This window comes from Macaca thibetana, chromosome 4 (genome assembly GCF_024542745.1).
Source record: "Macaca thibetana thibetana isolate TM-01 chromosome 4, ASM2454274v1, whole genome shotgun sequence".
In the NCBI taxonomy this organism is placed as follows: domain Eukaryota; kingdom Metazoa; phylum Chordata; class Mammalia; order Primates; family Cercopithecidae; genus Macaca; species Macaca thibetana.
The window spans coordinates 134,354,764-134,379,214 of record NC_065581.1 but is presented as its reverse complement, the minus strand read 5'-3'; the positions used below and the strand labels follow the sequence as shown (position 1 = coordinate 134,379,214).

At 37.6% G+C, this 24,451-nt stretch overlaps 1 protein-coding gene across 29 annotated transcripts in view; it reads right to left on the bottom strand.

The window, feature by feature from the left end:
- Positions 1-24,451, bottom strand: part of EPB41L2 (erythrocyte membrane protein band 4.1 like 2) — a 227,599-nt gene that overhangs the window by 99,079 nt on the left and 104,069 nt on the right. For all 29 annotated transcript variants that reach the window (XR_007724781.1, XM_050786323.1, XM_050786317.1 and 26 more), the window contains exons 2-3: positions 19,168-19,652; positions 18,282-18,494 (exon numbers count right to left, since the gene is read on the bottom strand). Coding sequence is in view for 28 of the 29 variants with exons in the window: in XM_050786323.1 (XP_050642280.1) it covers positions 18,282-18,494; positions 19,168-19,638 (684 nt within the window). In the remaining variant the exon portion in view is untranslated. The remainder of the gene's footprint in view (positions 1-18,281; positions 18,495-19,167; positions 19,653-24,451) is intronic.

Genomic DNA, 24,451 nt, shown 5'->3' with positions numbered 1-24,451 from the left:
AATTAGAATCTACAAAAGAGGATCCTGGGCATCTGTAACTTTTTATTTATACCAGTTTTAGGTTTGCAGCAAAATTGAGCATAAAGTACAGAAGTTTTCCCTATATCCCCTGCTTTCACACATGCATAACCCCCCCATTGGGAAAATTAGCAACATCTCCCACACAGTGGGTACAGTTGTTACAACTGGTGAACCTCCACCGACATGTCGTTATCACCCTAAGTCCACAGTTTATGTCAGGGTTCACTCTCAGTGTCTGCATTCTATGGGTTTGGACAAATGTACAATGACATGTATCCATGATGTATTATAGCATCATACAGAGTAACTTCATTGCCCTAAAAACCCTAAAATTTTTTTAAAAGCTTAACCAACAAATTTTTAAAAGCTTAAACATGAGGCAGTCAGCAAAGAGAATCCCTGTCCCAGCATACAACTATCTGCCCGCATACTCCAAATCCATCAATTTTCAGTTTTCAATCTGGCCAGGCTACATCCCATGGAGTATATGTGCTCCTTTTGTCCCTTTCAAAGACCCAGATAGAAAAGCCAGGATAATAAATCAAATGCTCAATTATTCACTTAAAATTCTTTTTTAAAAAAATGATTGGCCAGGCGCAGTGGCTCATGCCTGTAATCCCAGCACTTTGGGAGGCTGAAGCGGGTGGATCACGAGGTCAGGAGTTCAAGACCAGCCTGGCCAAGATGGTGAAACCCCATCTCTATGAAAACTACAAAAAATTGCCAGGTGCAGTGGCAGGCGCCTGTAATCCCAGGTACTTGGGAGGCTGAGGCAGGAGAACTGCTTGAACCCAGACAGCAGAGGTTGCAGTGAGCAGAGATTGTGCCACTGCCCTCCAGCCTGGGTGACAGAGTGAGACTCCATCTCAAAAAAAAAAAGATTAACACAGCCTGATAAAATAAGATTTATCTGACAATCTTCAATGACAACTATATCTGAGTCTACCTTTGTGAAAGAAATCATCAGGTGAAAAAACACAAGACGACTAGAGATCCTACATCTTATCACAAGCCAGACCCACTCAAACTGTTCTTACCTCTACTAGCCAGAAGTGCTTATTCTTTCAACAACTAACCAAAGTAGAAGACAAGTTACAATGCAGAATAATCTTAATCACTTAAATGCTTACTTTATTATGGTTGTAAAGCAGAGGGAGATAGGATGTGACTAAGGAGAGGTCTCGATGAGTTTCCTAACAACAGTAGTTGCCTTATACTTCACCATCTGAATTTCTGATTCTTGAATTTGATGACAAGTAACTTCTGGGCAATCTAGGGAAAAATCCAGTTCATTTTGAGATATCTCAGTTTTTAAACATTGATCTACTTGGGGCAACAGTGTTTCTATTCAATTTGACATTTTTTCCAAGTAAAAGCTTTTCGTTCCTGGTGGATGACTAACAAAGTAAAATAAAAGACAAAGTGACAACAAGGTCTTTGTTCACCACTGGAGTGTGGAAGGAGGGGGACCTGGCTGGGTGAATCTTTAAGGTCTCGCTTGATTTAAAACACACATACACAAAAAATGCTACAACTATGTAAGGAGGAAATTGTGAGGCATCAGAAAGAACCTAGGAATTCAGAAGCAGGGAAGTTAAGCAGCTTTGGGTGAACATGGCCCTGAACCGTGCTTTTCAAAAAGGCTGTACTACTGGTAGTGTGACCACCTGATCCAAAGATGCCAAAAATCCAGCCCTCGACCTTCCTCCCACCCCAAACTGCCTTTATTTTTTTACTTCTCTAGGCTTCAGTAGTGAAATTCTACCACTAGAATTCGACCACTAGATTCTTTAGAGTAAACAGGTATCTTCTTTTAAAATGCAAATATCTCTTAGAAGGCAGTGCAGGTAATTCACACACTAAAGTCATTCACTCAAACTGCTGATCCTCTCTAGGTTATCTGCTAGATTTGAAAAAGTAGGGATTTTGTTTCCAGAGGAAGAAAAAGTAGTCAGGAAGCATAGAACTTTTTTTTTTTGTATTATAATACTACAAAGGAACACCTGGATGTCATTATGGAACTAGTAACATGAAAGTCTAAGGGAGAAAAGCACCAAGAAATAGAAAAGTAAATCAGTGTGAAATCCAACCAGGAACACAGGAACGAATCCTTTCCCCTTTACTGCACAGGCTCCAACCAAGGGTCAGAGGAGACTAAAAATTCCTCATGGTATCACCACTGCTTGCTCCAGAAATGTTTAATGAACAAAGCCACAAAACTATATATGATAAATAATGACCGAAACCAAGTGAATAACAAATGAATTGCACCTATTATTTGCCAAAAACCCAAATAACTTTTTTTTTTTTTGAGACTGAGTCTCGCTCTGTTGCCCAGGCTGGAGTTCAATAGCGTGATCGCCGCTTTGCCTCTAGGGTTCAAGTGATTCTCCTGCCTCAGCCTCCAGAGTAACTGGGACTAGAGGTGTGCGCCACAACGCCTGGCTAACTTTTTGTATCTTTAGTAGAGATGTGGTTTCTCCATGTTGGCCAGGCTGGTATCGAACTCCTGACCTCGTGACCTGCCCACCTCAGCCTCCCAAAGTGCTGGGATTACAGGTGTAAGCCAACACGCCTGGCCCCAAATAACATATTTTAAGGAGAAAAGCATTTCTATCCTCTTTCATCTCCTAGGACCCACTCCCCAATTAAACACACATGCAAAATAAAATGGATTATCTAGACACCTGCAGGGAATAATAAAGCAAGAAAATGAAAGCTACTGAGAAGCATCTGCAAGAAAACAAAGAACTATGTCAAAACAGATGCTACTAAAGCTACCACAATCAAAAGTCTTTTTAGAAGATACCCAGACAGCCTAATGGTAACTTTGACATGTGCTATATTCAGGAGAAGAGTCCACTTTATTTTAGTATGTGATAAAACATGCTCATTGTTCAACTTTTAGAAGTAGAAAGTGGACTTCCAATTAAAGATGGTAGAATGAACATGCACATTTAGCTCTGCTCCCTAAAGAATTTGTTCTAAGACAACGCAGAGTGTGCATGTTACTGTGTACAGATGCACACATGGATTCTTCCCCCAACACAAGGAACCTGAGACCAGCAAAAGTAGGACAAGCAGACTGAAAAAGGACAGGAGGCAGGATCAGTGCATTTGTATTTTATGCTTTCTTTCCCATGGGTGGGAACCCACTTCTCCATATGATTTAGCAGAAGCAAAGAGCTTAATTTATTTAAACCCCAATAAATACACTGGTTTTGCAAGATGGAACATTCCTAGTTAATGCCAAGCCAAAGAAAGCCTGGATCAAAAATGGCAACACTGGCCCTGTAAAGTCAGGAAGGTGGTTTGCCCTGAACAAATGTTTATGGTACATTTTTTTTTATGTCATCCTTGATATGCAAGGATATATTAAAACCTTTTCTTGTAACCCCCAATTTTTGCTTAGATTCTACTATTTAAGCAATTTTCAAATGAAAAATGTAACAGGTAAAGTATAGCTGAGTTTTCCATATATATTTTTATATATATATATATATAAGTTAAATATATATATATAAAAATATATATGTGTGTGTATATATATATTTTTTTGAGATGGAGTCTCAGTCTGTCACCCAGGCTGTAGTGCAGTGGCATGATCCCGGCTCACTGTAGCCTCTATCTCATGGGTTCAAGCAATTCTCGTGCCTCAGCCTCCCTAGTAGCTGAGACTACAGATGCCCCCCTCACCATGCTCAGTTAATTTTTGTATTTTTAGTAGAGATGAGGTTTCATCACACTGGCCAGGCTAGTCTCAAATTCCTGACCTCAAGTGTGATCCGCCCGCCACGACCTCCCAAAGTGCTGGGATTACAGGCATGTGTCAGCACACTCAGCCCTAAATATATTATTCTTTGAAATTCAAAAGTTTCTCCTCAATGAAGACATGCCTACCAACTCCAGTCTATAGTAACTTGGCACTTCTGTGCTTTTATATTACTTTACTATATTATATTACTTTACTATAAAAAATACTTTATCAATTTTAGTCATATGTTTATGCGTGTGGATATAACTGTGTGTGTATATACACCTGCTATTACTGTTTTATATGTAAAGCTTAGCTCTGAAAGTAAAATTCGTAACTAAAAGGAAAAATAACACCTCATACTTTTCTTTTTATCTTCTCAGCCCAAGTAGGAACCAAATCAATGTCTGGGGATAAAAATTATTTCTGAACTCACGGGATATATTTAAATAACTACTATTTTGAGAGGAAATTTGTAAAATAGTGTAAAAATATGACTTCCTTAACTTCTCATTTTTCTTAAAAATTATATATCATCCCTAAGGGAGACTAGCAACCTTGTCATTAATTTTTTAAAAATGAAAACCCAGGATTTTTGTCCAACTTTTTCTATTACTCACTTTAAATAGCAAGACTTGGCTTAAGTCTGTAAAGAATTATAATCTCTTTTAAAAGATGGAGAACTGACTATAACTGTTAGATAATGAAGAGGCTGGTATCAAACTTCTAGCCAGAGGCAAACACCAAATTTTAAAAAATATCTTTCATAAAAGCTGCTAAGCACCATATTTCCATGAAAACTTATTCAAAAACCATGAGCAGCAAACTTCTGTAGGCTAGCACATTCTCTGTAAACTATTTGCCTAGAATGAATTTTGACATTTGATTCATACAGGCTTTCTGTGCTACAGAAGAATAGCTTATGAGAGCAGTCCTATTTGATTCACTTGAAATTGTTGCTGACAGAAATCTGGAAGGAGATGTCAATGAATACAACAAGTAGAGGGTGGTAACACTCAGATGAAGTTTCCCCTCGTGCAAATAACTAGACTGATGCACAAAATCAGGCTTAATGTCAAAACAGGTTAAAATGGCATATTCTGCAAATGAAGTACACTTACGAGATGTAGTCTGATTACTAGACAGAATGGAGCTTTTGTCTTCAGGTGACTCTCCAGAATACAAGAGTCAAAACAAAATAAAAGATAAACTAATACTCCTAATCATAATTTTTCTAACACAGTTCAGAGTTAATGTATAACTCCATTGCAGAACATAATTAAATAAAAATTTAAATAGCAAACTGACAGATCATTTATCAGTGCTTTAATCATTTAACTACCTTGCATCATAAAATTATTTTTCTGAATAATCCAGGGATTTTTATAGACTATATTTTATTATGTTATACCACATTTAATCCCTTTAAGCTCCAAATGCTGGCATATTATGTTATAGTGCTATAAATACTAATGATAACTTCTGTCCACTTTTCCACTTGGCCACAGAGTATGCGCTTCTGCTGAGCAATGGATGAAAAGAATGAACCTAACTCCAGCTTTTGTGCGATAAATTAAACAACATTCACGGGTGGAGACAATATTCCCAAATCCCTGTCCCCCATATCATGCCTGAAAGCTGGGAAGGTGGAGGTAGGAAGAGGAAAGCAAATAATCGGTAAAATTTCCTGACAGCTGAAAAACAAAAACTATGTCAGTAACATCATCTTTAATTTGTTCAGAAGAATAGAAGGCAACAGAAGAGAAATCAAAGACTAGAAATAAAACAGTGACGATGACAGAATGATTCTAAACACAGTGGGTTTAACAAAAGATACTGATAAATGTTCTTGCATGAGAGAGCAATTAGATTATATCCCTTCATTTGATGAACTCTGGCAAAGATTTTTAAAATTTCACTGCTTACATATTTTTTTAAAATTATGCTTGAAGTTCTGGGATACATGTGCAGAACGTGCAGGTTTGTTACATAGGTAGATATGTGCCATGGTGGTTGGCTGCACCCATCAACCTGTCATCTACATTAGGTATTTCTCCTAATGCTATTCTTCCCCTAGCCTCCAACCCCTGACAGGCCCTGGTGTGTGATGTTCCCCTCCCTGTGCCCATGTGTTCTCAATGCTCAACTCCCACTTATGCGTGAGAACATGTGGTATCTGGTTTTCTGTTCCTGTTTTGCTGAGAATGATGGTTTCCAGTTTCATCCACGTCCCTGCAAAGGACACAAACTCATCCTTTTTTATGGCTGCATAGTATTCCATGGTGTCTATGTGCCACATTTTCTTTATCCAGTCTATCATTGATGGGCATTTAGATTGGTTTCAAGTCTTTGCTATTGTAAATAGTGCTGCAGTAAACATAAATGTGCATGCGTCTTTATGTAGAATGATTTATAATTCTTTGGGTATATACCCAGTAATGGGATTGCTAGGTCAAATGGTATTTCTGGTTCTAGATCCTTAAGGAAACGCCACACTGTCTTCCACAATGGTTGAACTAATTTATGCTCCCACCAACAGTGTAAAAAGCGTTCCTATTTCTCCACCTCCTCTCCAGCATCTGTTGTTTCCTGACTTTTTAATGATCGCCATTCTAACTAGCGTGAGTACATATTTTAAAGTAACAAAAATGTGTCCAAATTGATTTTAAAATACAAATTTTATTCTGAAAATAATTTTTCCCACCATTTCTAACCCTACTCGACCCTGAAGTAATTTTCATTCCAAAATAGAAAAATAATTTAAAGATCTAGTTCCTGTTCTACTACCACCCTCTGAAAAGAGTGAAAACTTACTAAGTGGTAAATCACCAAGGAGTTGGCGTGGCTGCCAGTGTGTAGCATGCCTATCCAGCAAGAGGTGGATGGTGTCTTCAAAAGTATGTCAGGATGGCTGCTTACAGTTACAAGTTACTTTCAAGTTTAATGCTTTTAAAATACCAGTGATGTAGGGACAAACAAAGTAATCCCCTGGTTTTGAAACCAAACGTGGAGAAGACAGAGAAGAAAAAGGCATGTGGGAGAATTCCTCGAATGTGAGAAATAAAATGGTCTATCATTCTTTAGTTTCCTCAAGAGAGGAAGAAAACAAGGGGCAGAGAATAAGAATTATAGTCTCTTCAAGCCCAGCCTATGCCTAGCCAGCAAGCAACCTGGTCTGACAGCAGCTCCAACAGAAGTGAAAGAACAGAGCTCCCAGGCGCCTGCAATTCCCTCAGGGCTGTGAATGTGAACCCTAAAGGGCCAGGGGTCACACCACAGTAACTTCTACATGGCTCTCACGCCTAGAGTTTCACAACCTTTTGTAGAAATGTAGCAGTTTTCATTTACAATAAGCCCTTGAAGTATTTCTATAACAAGTTGGTCTGCTGTTTCCAAGCATCTGAAAAGCAGAGCAATAGTGGACAGCAGTCGCAATGATGAGGGTAGGTGGATTATATATATATGTATACACACACACACACACACACACACACACACACAATGCCCAAATCTTTGTTTCTAATGAGAGGGGATGGAGAGAAGACTTAGGAACACAAATAAGCAAATGCTATCATTTATCTTGGATAGAAAGATAAAAACTTTATAAATGTACAAGAAAGTACAGGGAAATAAGTCAAAAATTACTTTCTATGAGAAGTATTTTAGGCAAAGTCCTCCGTTAAGACTCTGTGGGGAGAGAGAAGAAAGTTATTTTTCTAGAGAAACTAATAATAAACCAGGTGAAGAAACAACATCAGCATAAGAAAAATCAAACAATACAAGAGTTTAGCAGTTGTTCAACAGAGCAATACAAGAGAGTCTTTCACAAGGCAGTGCATGATTAATTGCCAAACTAATGGTGCAAACAAGTTCCAAGGAAGAAAAGAACATTCTGAGAGCTGGATTTGAACTGGAAATGAAAAGATAGGCAGGAATCATGTGATGGGGAAAGTAAAATGTGGAGTTGGTAGGGTCAGAAACTGGAAGGAAGGCCAGGCAACTCAGCATGTGTCTGATTAGAGAACCAACTTGACACAACGGAAGACTCAGAAAATCAAGTGGTAAGAGAGGTCAAAAGACAGCCTGAGGTTATATGTGACCAAGTGTGGAGAGGGGAGTGGGGAGGGGGGCCGAGGTCCAGCTAAGGAGTGACTTGATTATGAGGCCAGGCTCTGCTGCTGTGAGCTCTTTGTGTTCTTCAAGCTGGACCAAAATATTCTATCACTTACATGGCACGGCAGTCTTTTCCCATTTAGTAAATACAAATTAAATTTTGAATAGAATTATCACCCTAAATCCTGTTTTAAGCTAAAAGGATAAAGACATTCCACCTTGACCAATGTCACTGGAATTTTAAATTGCACATAATACACGCCCATTAAATTATTCCCAGTTCCCAAAATCACATATAAATCTGCCACTATTTTATGGAATCTTATAGAGTATCATAACTTCCAGATCCTCTACAAATATATAGATAGTTGAAACTGTTTAGTAAACTTAGTAAGCGTCAGTACTATAGGTCTGAAACACAACCTTGGAGGGTGAAAAGAAACAACAACAAACAAGTAAGCAAGTAAAACACACTCAAAGTAATGATAGCAAATTGGATTTCTGAGACTGGAACTCAACACAAAAAAAGGCAAAAAGACCTTGACACATTCTGCTTTCTGAGAAATACTTTTATCATCAGAACACTGATGAAGAGAGCCTACATTCTGTTAGCCTTATTCATAACTAAGAAAAATGGTACTGACATTCCTGTGTGGGCAGAAACAATGCCCTCGATTCTCAGACAAAATCAACACGTGGGAACAACTTTCAGATGCCAGAGGAAAATGTGAGCAACTCTAACTCAGAATTCACATTCACTCAAGCTTCCAAAGTCTTGCAGGAACTTTCACACTTATTTGCAAACTTTAAAACACATACACAGACTTATCAGTTGTAGTAAAACCAGCTCAATTCTAAAAATGGAGGAAGTAAATATTTTCACTCTCTTTGCAATCTGAGAATAGAAGAGAGGAAGTGACTCCCCCAAGATACCCAAAGAGTAAAAAGAAAAGTAAACATAGATCGCCTGACTTTATATCCATGGCTTCAACTAAACCTTATTGTCTTTTTCACCCTGCTTAGAGGAAAGAGCTTTGCTGTTTTAACACACTGAGTATGTAAATGACCTTAGCAGCAATATCACAAAGAGTGCTAGAGTCAAGTTTCTGTAACATGCAGAATCCAAGAGACACCCTAAAATTCTTTTTTTTTTTTTTTTTTTGAGACGGAGTCTCGCTGTGTCTCCCAGGCTGGAGTGCAGTGGCGTGATCTCGGCTCACTGCAAGCTCCGCCTCCCGGGTTCATGCCATTCTCCCGCCTCGGCCTCCCGAGTAGCTGAGACAACAGGCGCCCGCCACCACGCCCAGCTAGTTTTTTGTATTTTTAGTAGAGACGGGGTTTCACCGTGTTAGCCAGGATAGTCTCGATCTCCTGACCTCGTGATCCACCCGCCTCGGCCTCCCAAAGTGCTGGGATTACAGGCTTGAGCCACCGCGCCCGGCTCCTAAAATTCTTTAAAATTTAACTCTGGAACCAAAGAAGGTTGGCACATACCATTTAAATATCTCAATGAGATAAAAATTAACATTTCAAAAACAACCAAATTATAAGTTTCTTCATTAAAAAATCTTCAGCTTTTTCAAAAAATATTTGAGATCTCAGTTTACTATCAATAGATGATAAATTAGTATAGAATGTAAATTGTAATTTTCAGTGACAACAATGAAACAGTACCTACCACAAAGATTTGGAACAAATGCACAAAGAGAGCCTAGGCCTCAGGTCAAAATTAATGCATGGCTTAACAATAAACCTATTGTTACATAAGCCAAAAATAACATTAAAGTTGGGCCATTTCCATAGTATTTTGTTTAACTTAAATATAATCATCCTCTAAAAATGCACTATTACCCAATGTTTATGCTCACTTATTATTTCCAGCTTTGGGGAATCCAGAAAATTCTGTGTGGCATAAAAATTTTTTATCCACTTAATATTAGCAAATGCCCTCTTTCCTTAAAAGAACACAAATTTCAAAGATGGCAATTTGTTTTCAAAAACAGAGCTGTATTGGTTCCTTGGGCAGTTGTCTTTTTTCAGTTTCTCTCCTGAAGTTCAGGAGAGAAAGAATAGGCTGATAGCCCACAGGAAAAAGAATGTGGAAACAGGAAGCCATGAAAAGTAGAGGATAAGGGGAGAAAGAAAGGATATGAACAGATATATGGAGATGTACATATAAAATACATATAAATATATAACAACATAGTAATATAGATTATACAGAATATATTAATTACATCTATATATAGTGAGTAATCTAGGAAGCAGAGATGATGTTCGGATGTCAAACCAAAATGCCCCCACGAATTGTTTTTTGGTTTTAAAAATATTATTCCATCAATACAGCAGTATTCACATTAAATGGTTTAAAGGGGGTACTTTTGTTGACCAAAGGTAACATGCACAGGAAAGTGTCTAACATACCCAATGTTCTAATCGCATCACAAAAAAAATTATCTATAAAGACCACTGATGTGCATCATAAGCAATGCAGTGAATAAAGAAGACCCTCCCTTAAATTACGAGTCATGTAGCTAGCTACAATGATCCAAAATCTAAACAGTGCCCTTGACTTTGCTAGGTCCTGTATACCAATGACTTTACAACCTCTGGTCCATTACTCAGCAGCTCCTTTTTGCTCTATGGATAAGTTTTAATCTTCTCATCCTGGCATTTGAGGCCTTTTAGAACCTCACCCTACTCTATAAGATCCCTGCAAGCCAAGCTATCACCTCATGACTTCCTGCACAGCCCATGCTTTGAGTGACTTCTCTCCATTGTTTTAAGCACCCTAAGTGAAGACAATTAGGTCTTCTTCAGTGGGCATGTTATATCAAGGTTTAATTGACAATTAGACAAATGTACATATAGAAAGAAAAAGAACAAACAATAACTACAGTCCTCTGAAGAGCCATGAAGAAATACAATCTTTGCTGAGAGTAAACAGATGGAAACAATCTATTCTCTCAAACCAAATACAAGTATTTCTTTCCCATATTCTATTCTCCTTTTTTGAGTGCTCAAAAGTTCATTAATGGCTACAGTTTCCCACAACTACTTCCCCAAATAGTCCTCAGACAGTGATTTCCGGTGTAGAGATACAGAACCACAGATAAGCAGTATCAGCATATCATCCAATCTGCCTAAGGTCAATACTGGAACTGGGAAACAGGAGCCTGCTCAACCCCGTGATGGCTGTACTCTGGGCTCCACTCCTGAGGAGGAAATAAGAGCAGGTCTGATGAGTAACAGACCCAAACTAATGATACTAAGCAAGCAACGGGAAAACCAAAATAAGAGGAAAACTTGTATAAAAGGAAAATTCATTAAAAAGGCTAATATAATTTATAACTTCTGCATTGTTATAATAGCTATTAGGATATTGATGAATTATGGCCTATGTTGAGATGTAAAGTCACAGCTTAGAATTCAAGTGAACTGCTGGTACCTAAGATCTGCTGTGGGATAGTATCACTAAAATCTATTCAAACTCCATTTTGCTATGAACTCAAAAGAAAAAGAAAGGATTACTCAACACAAATGCTGTTTTTAAGCTTATTTCATCATGTCTTGTCCTCCAAAGTTCATTTTTATAATGGCAATATTAAGTAATCATCTATTAAATGAAAAGATATTCTAATGATAAATTAACACAGTCATAAAAATAAAGACTCCTATGCTTTCCCAACCAATTTAAATATTGGTGAATTAGAAGACTAAACTGCTGCTTTTTGCTTTGGATACTACCTCAACTCTGCTTCAGGCAATACAGTAAGTTGATTCCCTACAGGTAGTAGATCATAGAAGGACTAGTTACACAGATAAGAAATTGTTGTTTTTGTATCATTCCAAAACGAGACCTGAGATCTACGAAATGCATACTAAATAAGATGGGGAAAGAGGGGGGTAGGTATAGTGATTAGCATTAGACTTTATTAACTCAAGTGTGTCTGTAATATACTTAATTTCTAAAAGAGCAGCAGTAAAAGGGAAAAAAGAAAATTCAAGTAAACAAAGAAAAACAGACAATCCAAAATTAGATGGCAAAATAGAGTCACTAATCTCAGTAGTACTATAAAATAAATGGTTTAAATTTACCAGCTAAAAGACTTTTGTCTCAAATGTGATTAAAAAGTCACCTCAAAGACATAAGGATACAACGTTTAAACGCAAAAAAAAAAAAAAGGCAGAAGAGAGTCCTGACAAATTCTAACCAAAATAAAGCTAGTACAATAACATAAATATCAAATAAAATAAATTTCAACGTATTACATGATGGTAAAAAAAAAAAAAAAAAGGTTATCCAAGAATATATAATTCTGCACATGTGTGCATCTAATAATCTAGCCTCAAATTTTATAAAGTATAAACTTACAGGAATACCAAGAGAAATTACCAAATCAACAATTACAAGGAAAGGTTTGAACACACCTCTCTTATTAACTGATAAACTAAGCAGTTAAATAATTAATAGAGATAGATAACATGACCCACATAATTGTCTGACCAAGATGACAGACCTAGAAACTGGTATCAACAATAGGAAGACCATGCTTTCCAAATTCAAAAAGAACCCATATAAAAATTGACTATATATTTCAAAGTCTTAATAAATTTAAGAATCTCTTAGACCACATTCTGACCACGATGTAACATAAAACTGGAAATATGAACAAACAAAAACATTCTCTCTTCCCACAAGACATGCATACACAAACACAAATGCACACACATTTTGGAAATTTTAAATCACACCTGTAAAAAATCCAGTGGTCAAAAATGATCCATAATGGGGCCAGACACAGTGGCTCATGCCTATAATCCCAGCACCTTGGGAGGTCAAGGAGGAAGAATCGCTTGAGCCCAGTAATTGAGACCTACCTGGGCAACAAAGCAAGACTCTATCTCTACAAAAGGAATTTAAAGATAAGCTGGGCATGGTGGCATATACCTGTAGCCCCAGATACTCTGGAGGCTGAGGCAAGAAGAGGGACTGCCACTGCACTCCAGCCTGGGCAACAGAGAGAGACCCTGTCGAAAAAAGAAAAGAAAAAAGAAAGAAAAAAGAAGAAAAAGGGACAGGGAAGGGAAAGGAAGGGACAGGGAAGGGACAGGAAAGGGAAGGGCCAAATGAGATACAATGAGAAAATTAAAACTGAATGGTAATGAAAGCACTATATAGTTGACTCTTGAACAACACAGGTCTGAACTGCACGGATCCACTTACACCTCAATTTTCTTCCACCAAGAAACAGACAGCAAGACCAATCCCCCCTCTTCCTCCTCCTCTTCCTCAGGCAATATGAAGACAATTAAAATGGAGACCTTAATGCTAATCTACTTCCACTTAATGAATAGTAAATATATTTTTTTCCTTCTTGTAATTTTTTAAGAACATCTTTTCTCTACCTTATTGTAAGAATACAATATATAATACATGTAACACACAAAATTGTATTGACTGTTTAAGTTATTGGAAAGGCTCCAGGCAACAGGAAACTGATTATTAGTAGTTACATGTGGGGGCAGTCAAGTGTTATATGCAAAATTTCAACTGTGCAGAAAGCTGGTACCCCTAACTCTCACCTTGTCCAAGGGTCAACTGTATTTCAAATTTGTACAATCAATCAGAGGTACTTCAAGGGAAAATTAGAGCCCCGAAAACAATGTTTTAAGTGTTAAACTCAAGAAATTAGAAAAAGAACAGTTATCCCAAAGAAAAAGAGCAAAACGAGATGAAATGTTACCAAATAGAAAAGATACAATAGAAATGATAAAACCAAGTTGTTTCCTTTGGGAAAAAACATATAATGGCAAATCTATAGTAAGAATAATTTTTAAAATGCAAACAACACTAGAAATAAATAAAAATCAAATGCACAAAGCAAGAATACTATGAAAACTTTCATGCCAATAAATTTTTCAAATTAGATGAAATGGACAATCTCTATCAAAAATATTAATTGCTGTAACTAACTCGGGAAAAAAATTTAAAAATTTGAATCAACGATTTAAAAAAACAAAAACAACCTTCCACTTCCACTCTTCTCCCAAAAAGGCTACCTACCATCCAAGACAGTTCTAAAGGCAAGTTCTACCAGATCACCAAAAGACAGACCATCAGTAATTTATCCAAGCTTTTCTAGGTAATGGTAAAAGGGAAGCAACTTTATGAGGATAGAATACAACCCAGATAACAAAATCTGATGAAGACAATTTGATAAAAGAAAATTAAAGGTAATATATGCAAAAGTCCTAAACAAAAATAATACAAATGAATGCAGAATCATCACTACCAAGTTTACACTAGAAATTCAGATGGTTTAACAGTAGAAAATAATGTGGTTTACAACATTAGCGGGTTAGAAAAATAGATGATCCTCTTAGTTGATGCAAAAAATACATTTGATAAAATTCACCACCTACTCATGAGTAAGTCTTAGAAATGAGGGGAGAAAGTCCTTAATCTGAGAAATAATATTTATTTTTAAAACTTTCAGAGTGATCATATAAACCTAAATAAAACATAAAAAGATGGTGAGGAGTTCGAGACCAGCATGGCCAACATGGTGAAACCCCGTCTCTACCAAAAATACAAAATTAGATGGGCATGGTGGCATGCGTCTGTAATCCCAGCTACTTGGGAGGCTGAGGCAGGAAAATTGCTTGAACCCAGAAGGTGGAGGTTGCAGTAAGCCGAGATCACGCCGCTGTACTCCAGCCTGGGTGACAGAGCAATCGTCTTAAAAAAAAAAAAAAAAGGGGGGGTGCTCAAGATGCTCAGCCTTTTTTTTTTTTTTTTAAAAAAACAAGAGTCTCAATCTGTTGCCCAAGCTGAAGTGCAGTGGCACAACCTCAGCTCACTGCAACCTCTGCCTCCTGGGTTCAAGTGATTCTCCTGCCTCAGCCTCCTGAGTAGCTCAGATTATAGGCACCCACCGCCACGCCCGGCTAATTGTATTTTTGGTAAAGATGGGGTCTCACCATGTTTGTCAGGCTGGTCTCGAACCCCTGACCTCACGTGATCTGCCTGCCTCAGCCTCCCAGAGTGCTGGGATTACAGACATGACCCACCGTGCCCAGCCTCATTAATTTTAATGGCAAAAACTGCAATTACTTTTGCACCAGGCTAATATGAGCTGTAGTACTGTTTTCATGGTTTTGAGTATCCTTCCCATGAGAGGATCATATTTGCCCACTTATTGTTATCAGCCTTGGCCATGAGACTTAATTGGCCAATGAAATGTGAGTTAAAGTAATATATACCACTTCCAAGCAGAAGATTCAAGAACTGTAGTGTGGTTTTGCTGTGTTTTCTTTTCCCTTTATCATGAAACCAGCATGTCCCACATAGAGGCTATTCTTTCAGTCTTGATCAGAAATAAAGATGATATGGAAAAAAGCCGTAACAAACCCACCAAGCACATGTAACATGAGCAAGAAATAAACCATTTTTATTAAAAGTCATGAAGATTTGAGGTTTTTTGGTTACTGCAACATAACCTAGTGAAAGCTGACAGTGATCAAACAAATGCAAGTTAAAATACTAACAAGCTATTTCACATACATTTGATTGGTCCAAATTAGTAAGTCTGATAACAAGAATCATTGATGACAATATGGCAAAATCAAACTTAATGGTTGCTGGTTGAAATGTAAATTGTAAATTTTATCAATTTCATTTATTACTTTGGCAATATCTGGGGAAACTGAAGAAGTAAAACTGGATTCCATCAATCTAACAATTCCACCACTAGGTATCTACCCTCAAGAAACTCTTACACAAGGAAACATGTCTTAAAGTGTTCACTGAAGAACTACTTCTTACAGTATACAAAGAAACTGTGACTTAGGAGGGGAATAAACTAGTTTAGTCAAAGAAATACGATACAACAATTTAAATAGATTTATATATCATAAAAAGATACATGCAGGACAAGAAGGAAAAGATGAGAATGAGACTTTGGCAATGTCTTTAATGTTCTATTTTGTTAAAGATCTAAAACACTGTAATTCCAGCACTTGGGAGGCCAAGGCAGGCGGATCATGAGGTCAGGAGATAGAGACCATCCTGGCCAACATGGTGGAACCCTGTCTCGACTAAAAATACAAAAACTAGCTGGGTGTAGTGGCTCATGCCTGTAATCCCAGCTACTTGGGAGGCTGAGGCAGGAGAACTGCTTGAATGAGAAAGTCAGAGGCTGCAGTGAGCTGAGATTCCACCACTGCACTCCTGCCTGGAGAAAGAGTGAGACTCCATCTCAAAAAAAAAAAAAAAAAAAAAAAAAAAAATCTAAAACAAATGGCAAAACTGATTGAAATTTTTGTGCTGGATACACAACTGTCTCCTCTATTATTTTTATATTTTTGTAGTTTTTTAAACGTTTTATGATTTTTTAAAAAAGAGAACAAAGATAGATTTAAACCATAAAGTATGTTAGTGAGTCTTGTGGTTTAGTGACATAAAGAACTTTAGAAATGAAAAGGCATTCTAGATGATCTAAGCAATCCTATATTCTATATATGAAGAAACTGAGGTCTACAGAGGTTGAGTAAATGACTCAAGGTTACATAACATCAAGTTGGTTCTCAAAAATCTACATCCCCTAATTTCCAGGATAGGTAGGAAAGACAAGGGACATGCAATCAAATATAATGTAATTGAGTCAAGTTCAGAAAACCATTCTGTCCCTTTCTTTATGGTCTCTCACTCCTATCCCTAAGACTTCTCCTCTCTCCCTGGCATAGAGAGGGAGTCTCAGGAAAGGACAAAGGGAAGTGTTAAAAAGAGCAGAAGAAAAGAAAGCTTTAAGGACTGCCATGGTCTCAATGCATTCGTCCACAATTCACGCTGAAACCTAATCCCTATGGTGGTGGCATTAAGAGGTGGTGTCTTTAGGAAGTGACTTAATCACTCTGCCTTCATGAATGGGGGTAGTGCTCTTGTAACTGAGGCTGAAGGGAGCTGCCTTGTCCTTCCGTCAGGTGAGGACACAGCACTTGCCCTATCCACCATGTAAAGATCCAGAAAGGAGGGGCCATCCTGGAAGCAGAGAGCAAGCTCCTCACCAGACACCAAATTTTCTGGTGTACTGATCTGGGACTTCCCAGCCTCCAGAGCTGTAGGCAATAAATTCATGTTGTTTTTAAATTACCCAGTTGAAGGTATTTTGTTACAACAGCAAAAACTAAGATAAGGATTTTTAATCCTCTTTTGCTACTACTTTTCTTTAAACAATTGAAATCAGAAAAATTATAACTAAAATGAGTAAAATAAAATTATAGGTAACTAATACAAAGAGCAAGAATCAAGAATTATTCATATTAGTACCCTCAGCACTTTGCAATATAATACACATTCAAATATATAATAAACTACTGTTCAACTAGATAGACCTAAGTGTCTTTACGAAGCTGAATACTTTCATTTTTATTGCAGTGTAACTTCTCTTTTTAATAAGAATGCAACGAATTAGGGGAAAATGTGTCTAATATTTAATAGATGAGGACACAAAAGAAACAGGCAAGATAGGTCCCACATGTACCAGACCAAACAGCATAGTTAGTTCTGTGGTGAGGTTCGTGAGCTCTAGAACCAAACTTCAGGGGGTGGAATCCTTGTTCAACCTCTAACCAGCTGTGAAACTTTGGGCAAGGAATTTAACTTCTCTAAGCCTTAAGTTCCCCACTGTAACATGTAACACTGAAAATAGCAATGATAATATCTACCTTTATTGATTCTTAATCAACAAAACAAGATAATCCATTAAACAAGATAATCCGTTCAAAGCACTTCACACAGTTCTTCAGTAAACATTAGCTATCAGTATATGTTACGTAAATAATTTGTGGAAAGCAACAAACTCTTCTGATGGATATAAAATATAAGTTACTAGATGCATTAAAAGATTAAACTGACTTCTGTCAGCAACAGCACTAATTGTATGTTTTGCAAATCACTGGTGGTTTTTAATTAAATGAAACTAAATTAATTAGATGTTAAGCCAGTATCTGTCTCAGGATAAAACACTTGGGGCTAAGTTTACTGCTGAAACTTCTTTATTCCGAAATGTCAGCCTAGTGCTATCATTTTCCCTCGAGAAAAACATCTTCTAGCCAAAAGCAATATTCCAAATATTTAACACCCATTCAGAATACACACCAACCAGTAAACATGACTAGTGCAGACTGGCAGAATAGCATCCCTGCTTAACCTAAGGTCATGAAATATTGTTTGTGACAGAAATGATGACCCACTTCAATGTATTTTTTTTTTTAGTACAAAACTGTAATAAACTGGCTTATAGGAACTTAGTAAAACACAAAAATCTATTCATCATGCCATGTCACAATCCACACATTAAGCTAGCTCTCACTCAGCTCCTTATCTCACCTCCAGGTCACAGCTGTATTCGGTGCCATCTAAGAGGGTCACTTTACACTGGACAGTTTTGGTCTTCTTGGTGACTTTTTGAGATGCCTTCTCTGCTTTCAGTTCATTGGTCTGCACTTCCTTGGTCTCCCTCTTTGCTGCTTCTCCTTCAAATTTGTCTTCCTGTGTTTCCTTTACCTTCTCTTCTCTCTCCTTACTTACTAATTCAGTAGGCTGTTGAGGAAAAAAAATTAAATTGATACTATAGTCAACCAACTTGCAGATGACAACATATTAAAAGGAAAATGTTTCATAAGAATTAGGATCGTTACTTTAAACACTGTAACTCTCAGATTTTTAAAGACTTGAAAATTCCAATAGAAAGTATATTTCCCCTCATCCTCTTCTCATGGTCAAAATTCTCATTTTGCCAAGTTGGTTATGTAGCATTAAATGAATCAAAGAAACTACATCCCAGCAACTACAATTTAAGTATCATCTCCAATAATAACATTTCCAATTAAAATCTTATACCATGGCAAAATCTAGGCCTTGTTAGGCAACCAAAATGCACACACACAAATCTACTATTTACTGTCCGGTGAAAACTTAAAAGAGGCATAAAAGAGCATTCTGTTTAAAAAACAGATGGCAGGGCTCAGAGTATCTATCTCACCTTAACAGGTTACAGACATGAATTTTTTAGCAATGTGCATATATAGTGGAGTTTTTTTTCAAGGAGTAACAGGGAAAGGCTATGGTAGACCAATCTAAGACCCATTCCGTATACATTAAGCCAAAGCAGTATCTCAGTACAATAAATCTGGAAATGATCCAAAACAAACCCTTTTTGTTATGTGGTTACGCTATCAGGTTTTCATTTCCAGGCAATTATTCCCAAACATACCTGCGTCTCCACTTTGCTCACTGAGGGTTTTTCTTCCTTGACTTCAACCTTAATCTCTTGTTGTTTCTTCTGAGCCATTTCTTCAGCATCACCCTTATCCTGTCTCTGTTCTTCCGGAAGGGGTTCCTCTTTATCTAAGACCTGTTCTTCAACAACAGCTTGGGTGGGTTCTTTTTTATCTCCTCCATCTTTGGCCACTACTAAGGTATATGACTTTTGCTTCTTAAGCCATGGCGGTAAGAACCGAGAAATACCCCTGCTCTCAGACGTTTCCTTCTCTCTCTTCTGGCGGCGTAGACTACTTTGGCTTTCAGCTGCAGGAGCTGGCTGGGAACCTTTTTCCTCCTCTAGATCGGATGACTGATTCTGCTGATTTTCTGCTACTTCTTTAGGCTTTTCCTTGGTTGCATCTGTTCCTAACTGGCCAGAGTCCTTCTTCACTTCAGACGCAGAGCCTACTTCAGTAGTCATGGTCACAGCTTATGCTGTAATCAAAACAAAAATCACAAAATGTCATTTTATAAGTTCTCTCAAATTCAGTTTGGTTGCAAGGGGCATGATAAGGAAAGATGGGAAGGGGAGTAACAGATAACTGGGAGAAAGCACATCAAGAAAGAAGATTGAAAAGCCTAAGACAAAATGGAGACTGTTGCTCTAACTTTTAGAATTCTCTATCAGAATCACAGACCCAAAACTAGCATCACAATAGAACTCTGTGTGTTCTAAGTTCTATATAGTTATAAAATCATCAAGAACTCAAGAAACAGGGATTGATTTTATTTGCTTTCAACTTGTTATAAACAATAATTGATTTTTAAAATCCAATTTTTTTAAGAAAAAGTACTTTTATCTGTACTTGGTATTCTTTATTCTGTAACATGAAAACATTATCAACAGTGCTAGTAAGCAATGAGACACATTTCACTACAATTTCATACATTAAACCCAAAATCTATCAAAGTGCTAGATATTAGAAAAACCAATTTTAAGTGTATGGTGTGTAACAGCAAGAAGGTAAAATCTGGAACAAAAACATATTATTCTGTGTTCCAATATTAAATCCCGTAATTCACCATCAATGTTCCAATGCAAAAGTTAAATCTTCTGGAAAAGGTACTCAAATTCTAATCAAAACCCCAAACCTCCATCCCACCCAACCGTAATCACACTTTTCTTTGTATATATAAGAAAAATACCTAAGGGCCATAATCCATACCAAATGAAGACATTATGAGGTGGAAAAAATGCATCCGACGATTGCTCTTATCATAACTAAATTAGAACAAAATTTAAATTAATTCTGAAAATAACTAAATTTTACATAAGCAAAGAGGGACTTTTAAAGTGTTGCAGCATGATGACATAAAGGACAACAGGCAGGGCCTGCAGAGACAGCTGATCACATTCACTCTCCCCTCCCTTGCCAATAATAAGTGCCCAGAGTCCTGGCACCCTGGACAACGAGCAGTGTCCCAGCTATCTTCAAAGGTGATAAAACCTTAGAGACAGACATGGTGTATTCTAGTAGTCGCAGCTACTTGGGAGTCTGAGACAAGAAACATGCTTGAGCCCAGAGTCTGAGGCCAGCCTGAGAAACAGAGTGAGACCCTAAGTCTTAAAAATTTTTTTCTTAACTTTTTAAGTGGTACAAACTTGAATAAGTCAAAAAAAAGTACACTTGTTTTAAAGCTTTATTAAGACATAATTCATGTACCATAAATTTCACCCTCTTAAAGTATACAGTTAGTGATTTTGAGTATACTCACAAGGTTGTGCAACCATCATCACTAATTCTAGAGCATTTTCATCACTCCAGAAAGAAATCCTGTGCCCATTAGTAGTCACTCTGCATTCCCCCTCACCCCCGGCAACCTTATGAATATATCCAAAACCAGCCACTTTAAAAGGGTGAATTTTGTGATATGTAAATTTTCTCAATAAAAATAACTTAAAAATGTTTTTCACATCTAATATGCAACCACAAAAATAGTCAAGTCAATTTGCCTATATTTAATGGCTTCTATGATGTGGTAAGCCATAGGCACATGAATAAAGACAACCTTTGAGGAGCTAAGGGAGTGAGGGCTACAAATAAGCATAGATAAGTCAATAGCATGTTGCACAAAAAGCACAGGACTAGGCCAGGTGCGGTGGCTCATGCCTATAATCCCAGCACTTTGGGAGGCTGAGGAGGGTGGACCACTTGAGGTCAGGAGTGTGAGACCATCCTGGCTTGAACATGGCAAAATCCCATCTCTACTAAAAATACAAAAATTAGCCGAGCGTGGTGGCACGTCTCTGTAATCCCAGCTACTTGGGAGGCTGAGGCAGGAGAATTGTTTGACCCGGGAGGCAGAGGTTGCAGTGAGCCAAGATTGTGTCACTGCACTCCAGCCTAGACAACAGAGCGAGATCCTGTCTCAAAACAACAACAACAACAACAACAATAACGACAACAACAACAAGCAGCAAAGGACTTAACCCACCAGGTTAGGAGAAGAAAAGGGTCACCAGGCAGGCGTTTCTGCAGAAGTTGACATCTGAGTTTATTTTTTTAAATGGGTACTCATTATTCAGACAAAATAGCCAGAATGGAAGGTATGTGTCAGGCATAGGGAGTTGTGTGGAAACATGAGAACATTCCTCATAAAAAAGGAAACCACAGGCACAGAACAATAATCCTCTGTACAAGTGAAGTGGGGGCTTATGAGTGAAGATAGGACGGGCGGAAGCTGAACTGGTAATAATGAAGTAAGAAAGGAAGGCAGAAGCCAAAACATAAAAGATTTTGTGTTATTTTAAAGGCAATGCGGGGGTTATTTGAAAAGCAATGAGAAGTTACATAAGTGCTTGAAGTAGAGGAGAAATGTAATAAGATTCTCATTTCACTTAGCCCAACTTGGCTGTAAAGTACAGGATGAAAGAAAAAACTGAAGCAGAAAGACATCCAGGAGGTTGGGTTGATCCGATCTCTGGTTGATCCAGACCTGAGAAGACGATGGTCTCTACTATGGCAGAAAACAGTAGGGTAAAGGACAAGATATTAATCTAAAGGTAAAGAAGTAGAGTGGATATGACTTGATATCCAGGCTGAATATAGAAAGTCAAAGAGAGGAAAGAGTCAAGGAAAATGCCCAGGTCATGGAAGACTAGGGCGATGGTAGAAACATTCATGGAAATGGGGAACACCTGTAAAAGTGGGTCTGGTTGACATATATAATTCAATTTTGAATTCACTATGATTGAGAAGTTGTGGAGATGTCTAGATGACCCCGAGACAAACAGGTTTTGATTGGAGACTAGATACACACTAGAGATAGGGTTTGGACGTTGTCAGCATATGGGTGATAGCAGGAGATACATCACCTAGAGAAAAAGGGTAGCTTAAACTTAGAGGATCCTTAAAAGAGCTCTTATCACCATCAACATGTAAGGTCAGGCAGAAGAAAACGCATGAGGGCCAGGAGAAATACATAGCGAGGCAGGGAGATCAGGGGACAGTAATATCCTTGACAGCAATGCTATGTAAGAGGGAATAGTTAACTATCCTACCTACATATTCTATGCTGCTTCTCATTCTCAGGTATTTGAAATTCAAAAGTATATCTTCCAACGAGACCCGAGGACAGGTAAACCAGCTCCATATTGCACAGAAAACCTTTTTTCCTTCTTTAACGTACCATTTCCCATGTACCATTTAAGTGGACAGTATTATTTACTTTAATCATGAAATAACCAAAGTATATTTCTAGTATATACTCTCTAGCTACTTTCTAAGAGCTGAATAAATGTCCTGGTAAAATTAAAACCAAAATGCCCCATACTTGTCTAAGCTAACCAAGGTAAATTGGCAGCTCTCTAATTACTTTGGCTGTGAGAAACAGTCTGGGAACCAATCAGCTAAGGCTGCTTTTTGGCCAAAATATTTTTGAAGCAGTGAAATATAAAATTTGAGTTTCCAGTATTATGTTAAAAGCATTAATAGTTGTTTATATTTTAATCATAAGGGTCACTACTCACTGTTTACTGTCTGACACAGTACCCATAATCTGTTTCTCAAAATATTCTACAAAGTATGTATTATCCCTATTTTACAAATAATAAACAGAAGTCACTTATCCAAGGCCACTAATGGAGAACCACCCAGCTGTGTATACCTTCCCTCACACACACTTCAAATGCAATCACAGTTCCATTATGTGTGAATGACCTGCTCAACCACAGAGTCCTTGGCCTAGTACTCAAAGAAGGCTCCTGCCAGTTAGTGAAAATGACTATAAAATAACAAAAATGTGTTCTCAGATTTATTCAGAATACTCTCTCTTAAAAGTAAGAAATTTATAGATGAATTTAAATCACAAAGAAAATCCCATTTGAACATTATTGCTTGACCATGTAATCATAACTGAGCCGGTCAACAGAAACTGAAGACAAAGTACAAATACAGACATGAAGAGCACCGACAAAACCATATGGTTAAGCCTCACAAAGTCATCCTCAATCACCACTGTATTCACAACACCTACAAGGGTTAAGAGCCTCAAAAGTGACGATCATTGTCACCCACCCAAATAGAAGTTACAAGACAGAAAACAATGGAAAAGACTAATTGGATCATTACTCAACATATTCTTGAAACAGTTTCAAGAGTTCAACAGAGCTCAAAACAAAACACTACCTTCTTTGTTGATAAAATGGTTTCTTGAACAAATTACCACCATCAAGAAAACATGATTACAGTACATTCACTCACCCTAATTATCATGCCTATAACCCTGAGTTTCTTTCAGATGTGGATAAGCCTTTAAACTCTATCACCCATGAAAATGAGAACTCTTGCAGTGGAATGCTGACATTCCCTCTAAAACGAAAGCTCCATGAGGGCTGGGATCTTTCTTTTATATACTGCTATGTTTCCAGCATCTAGACTGGCACATAATAGGTACCTAATAAGTACTTACTAAGTGAGTATTGTTCAGTCATCTAGCCTAATAGCCTCACTTTATTTTATCAACAACAAAACTGAGGATCAGAAAGACCAGGAGATTTGCCTGAGATGGTAAAGTCAGATGGGCAAGCCAAAACTGGAACTAAGGTTTCCCAAATTCTGGCAATGCTCATTGACTAATATTTAATTATAATTACCCAAAATCCATCATTAGTATAGTTATATAATACATTAAGTAATGATCTTTCTACTTATCATCAACCAAAAAGAACACTGCTGTGAACAGCCCGCCCATTAGACAAGCATGTGGTTTTGACACAATTACCATGTTGGCAT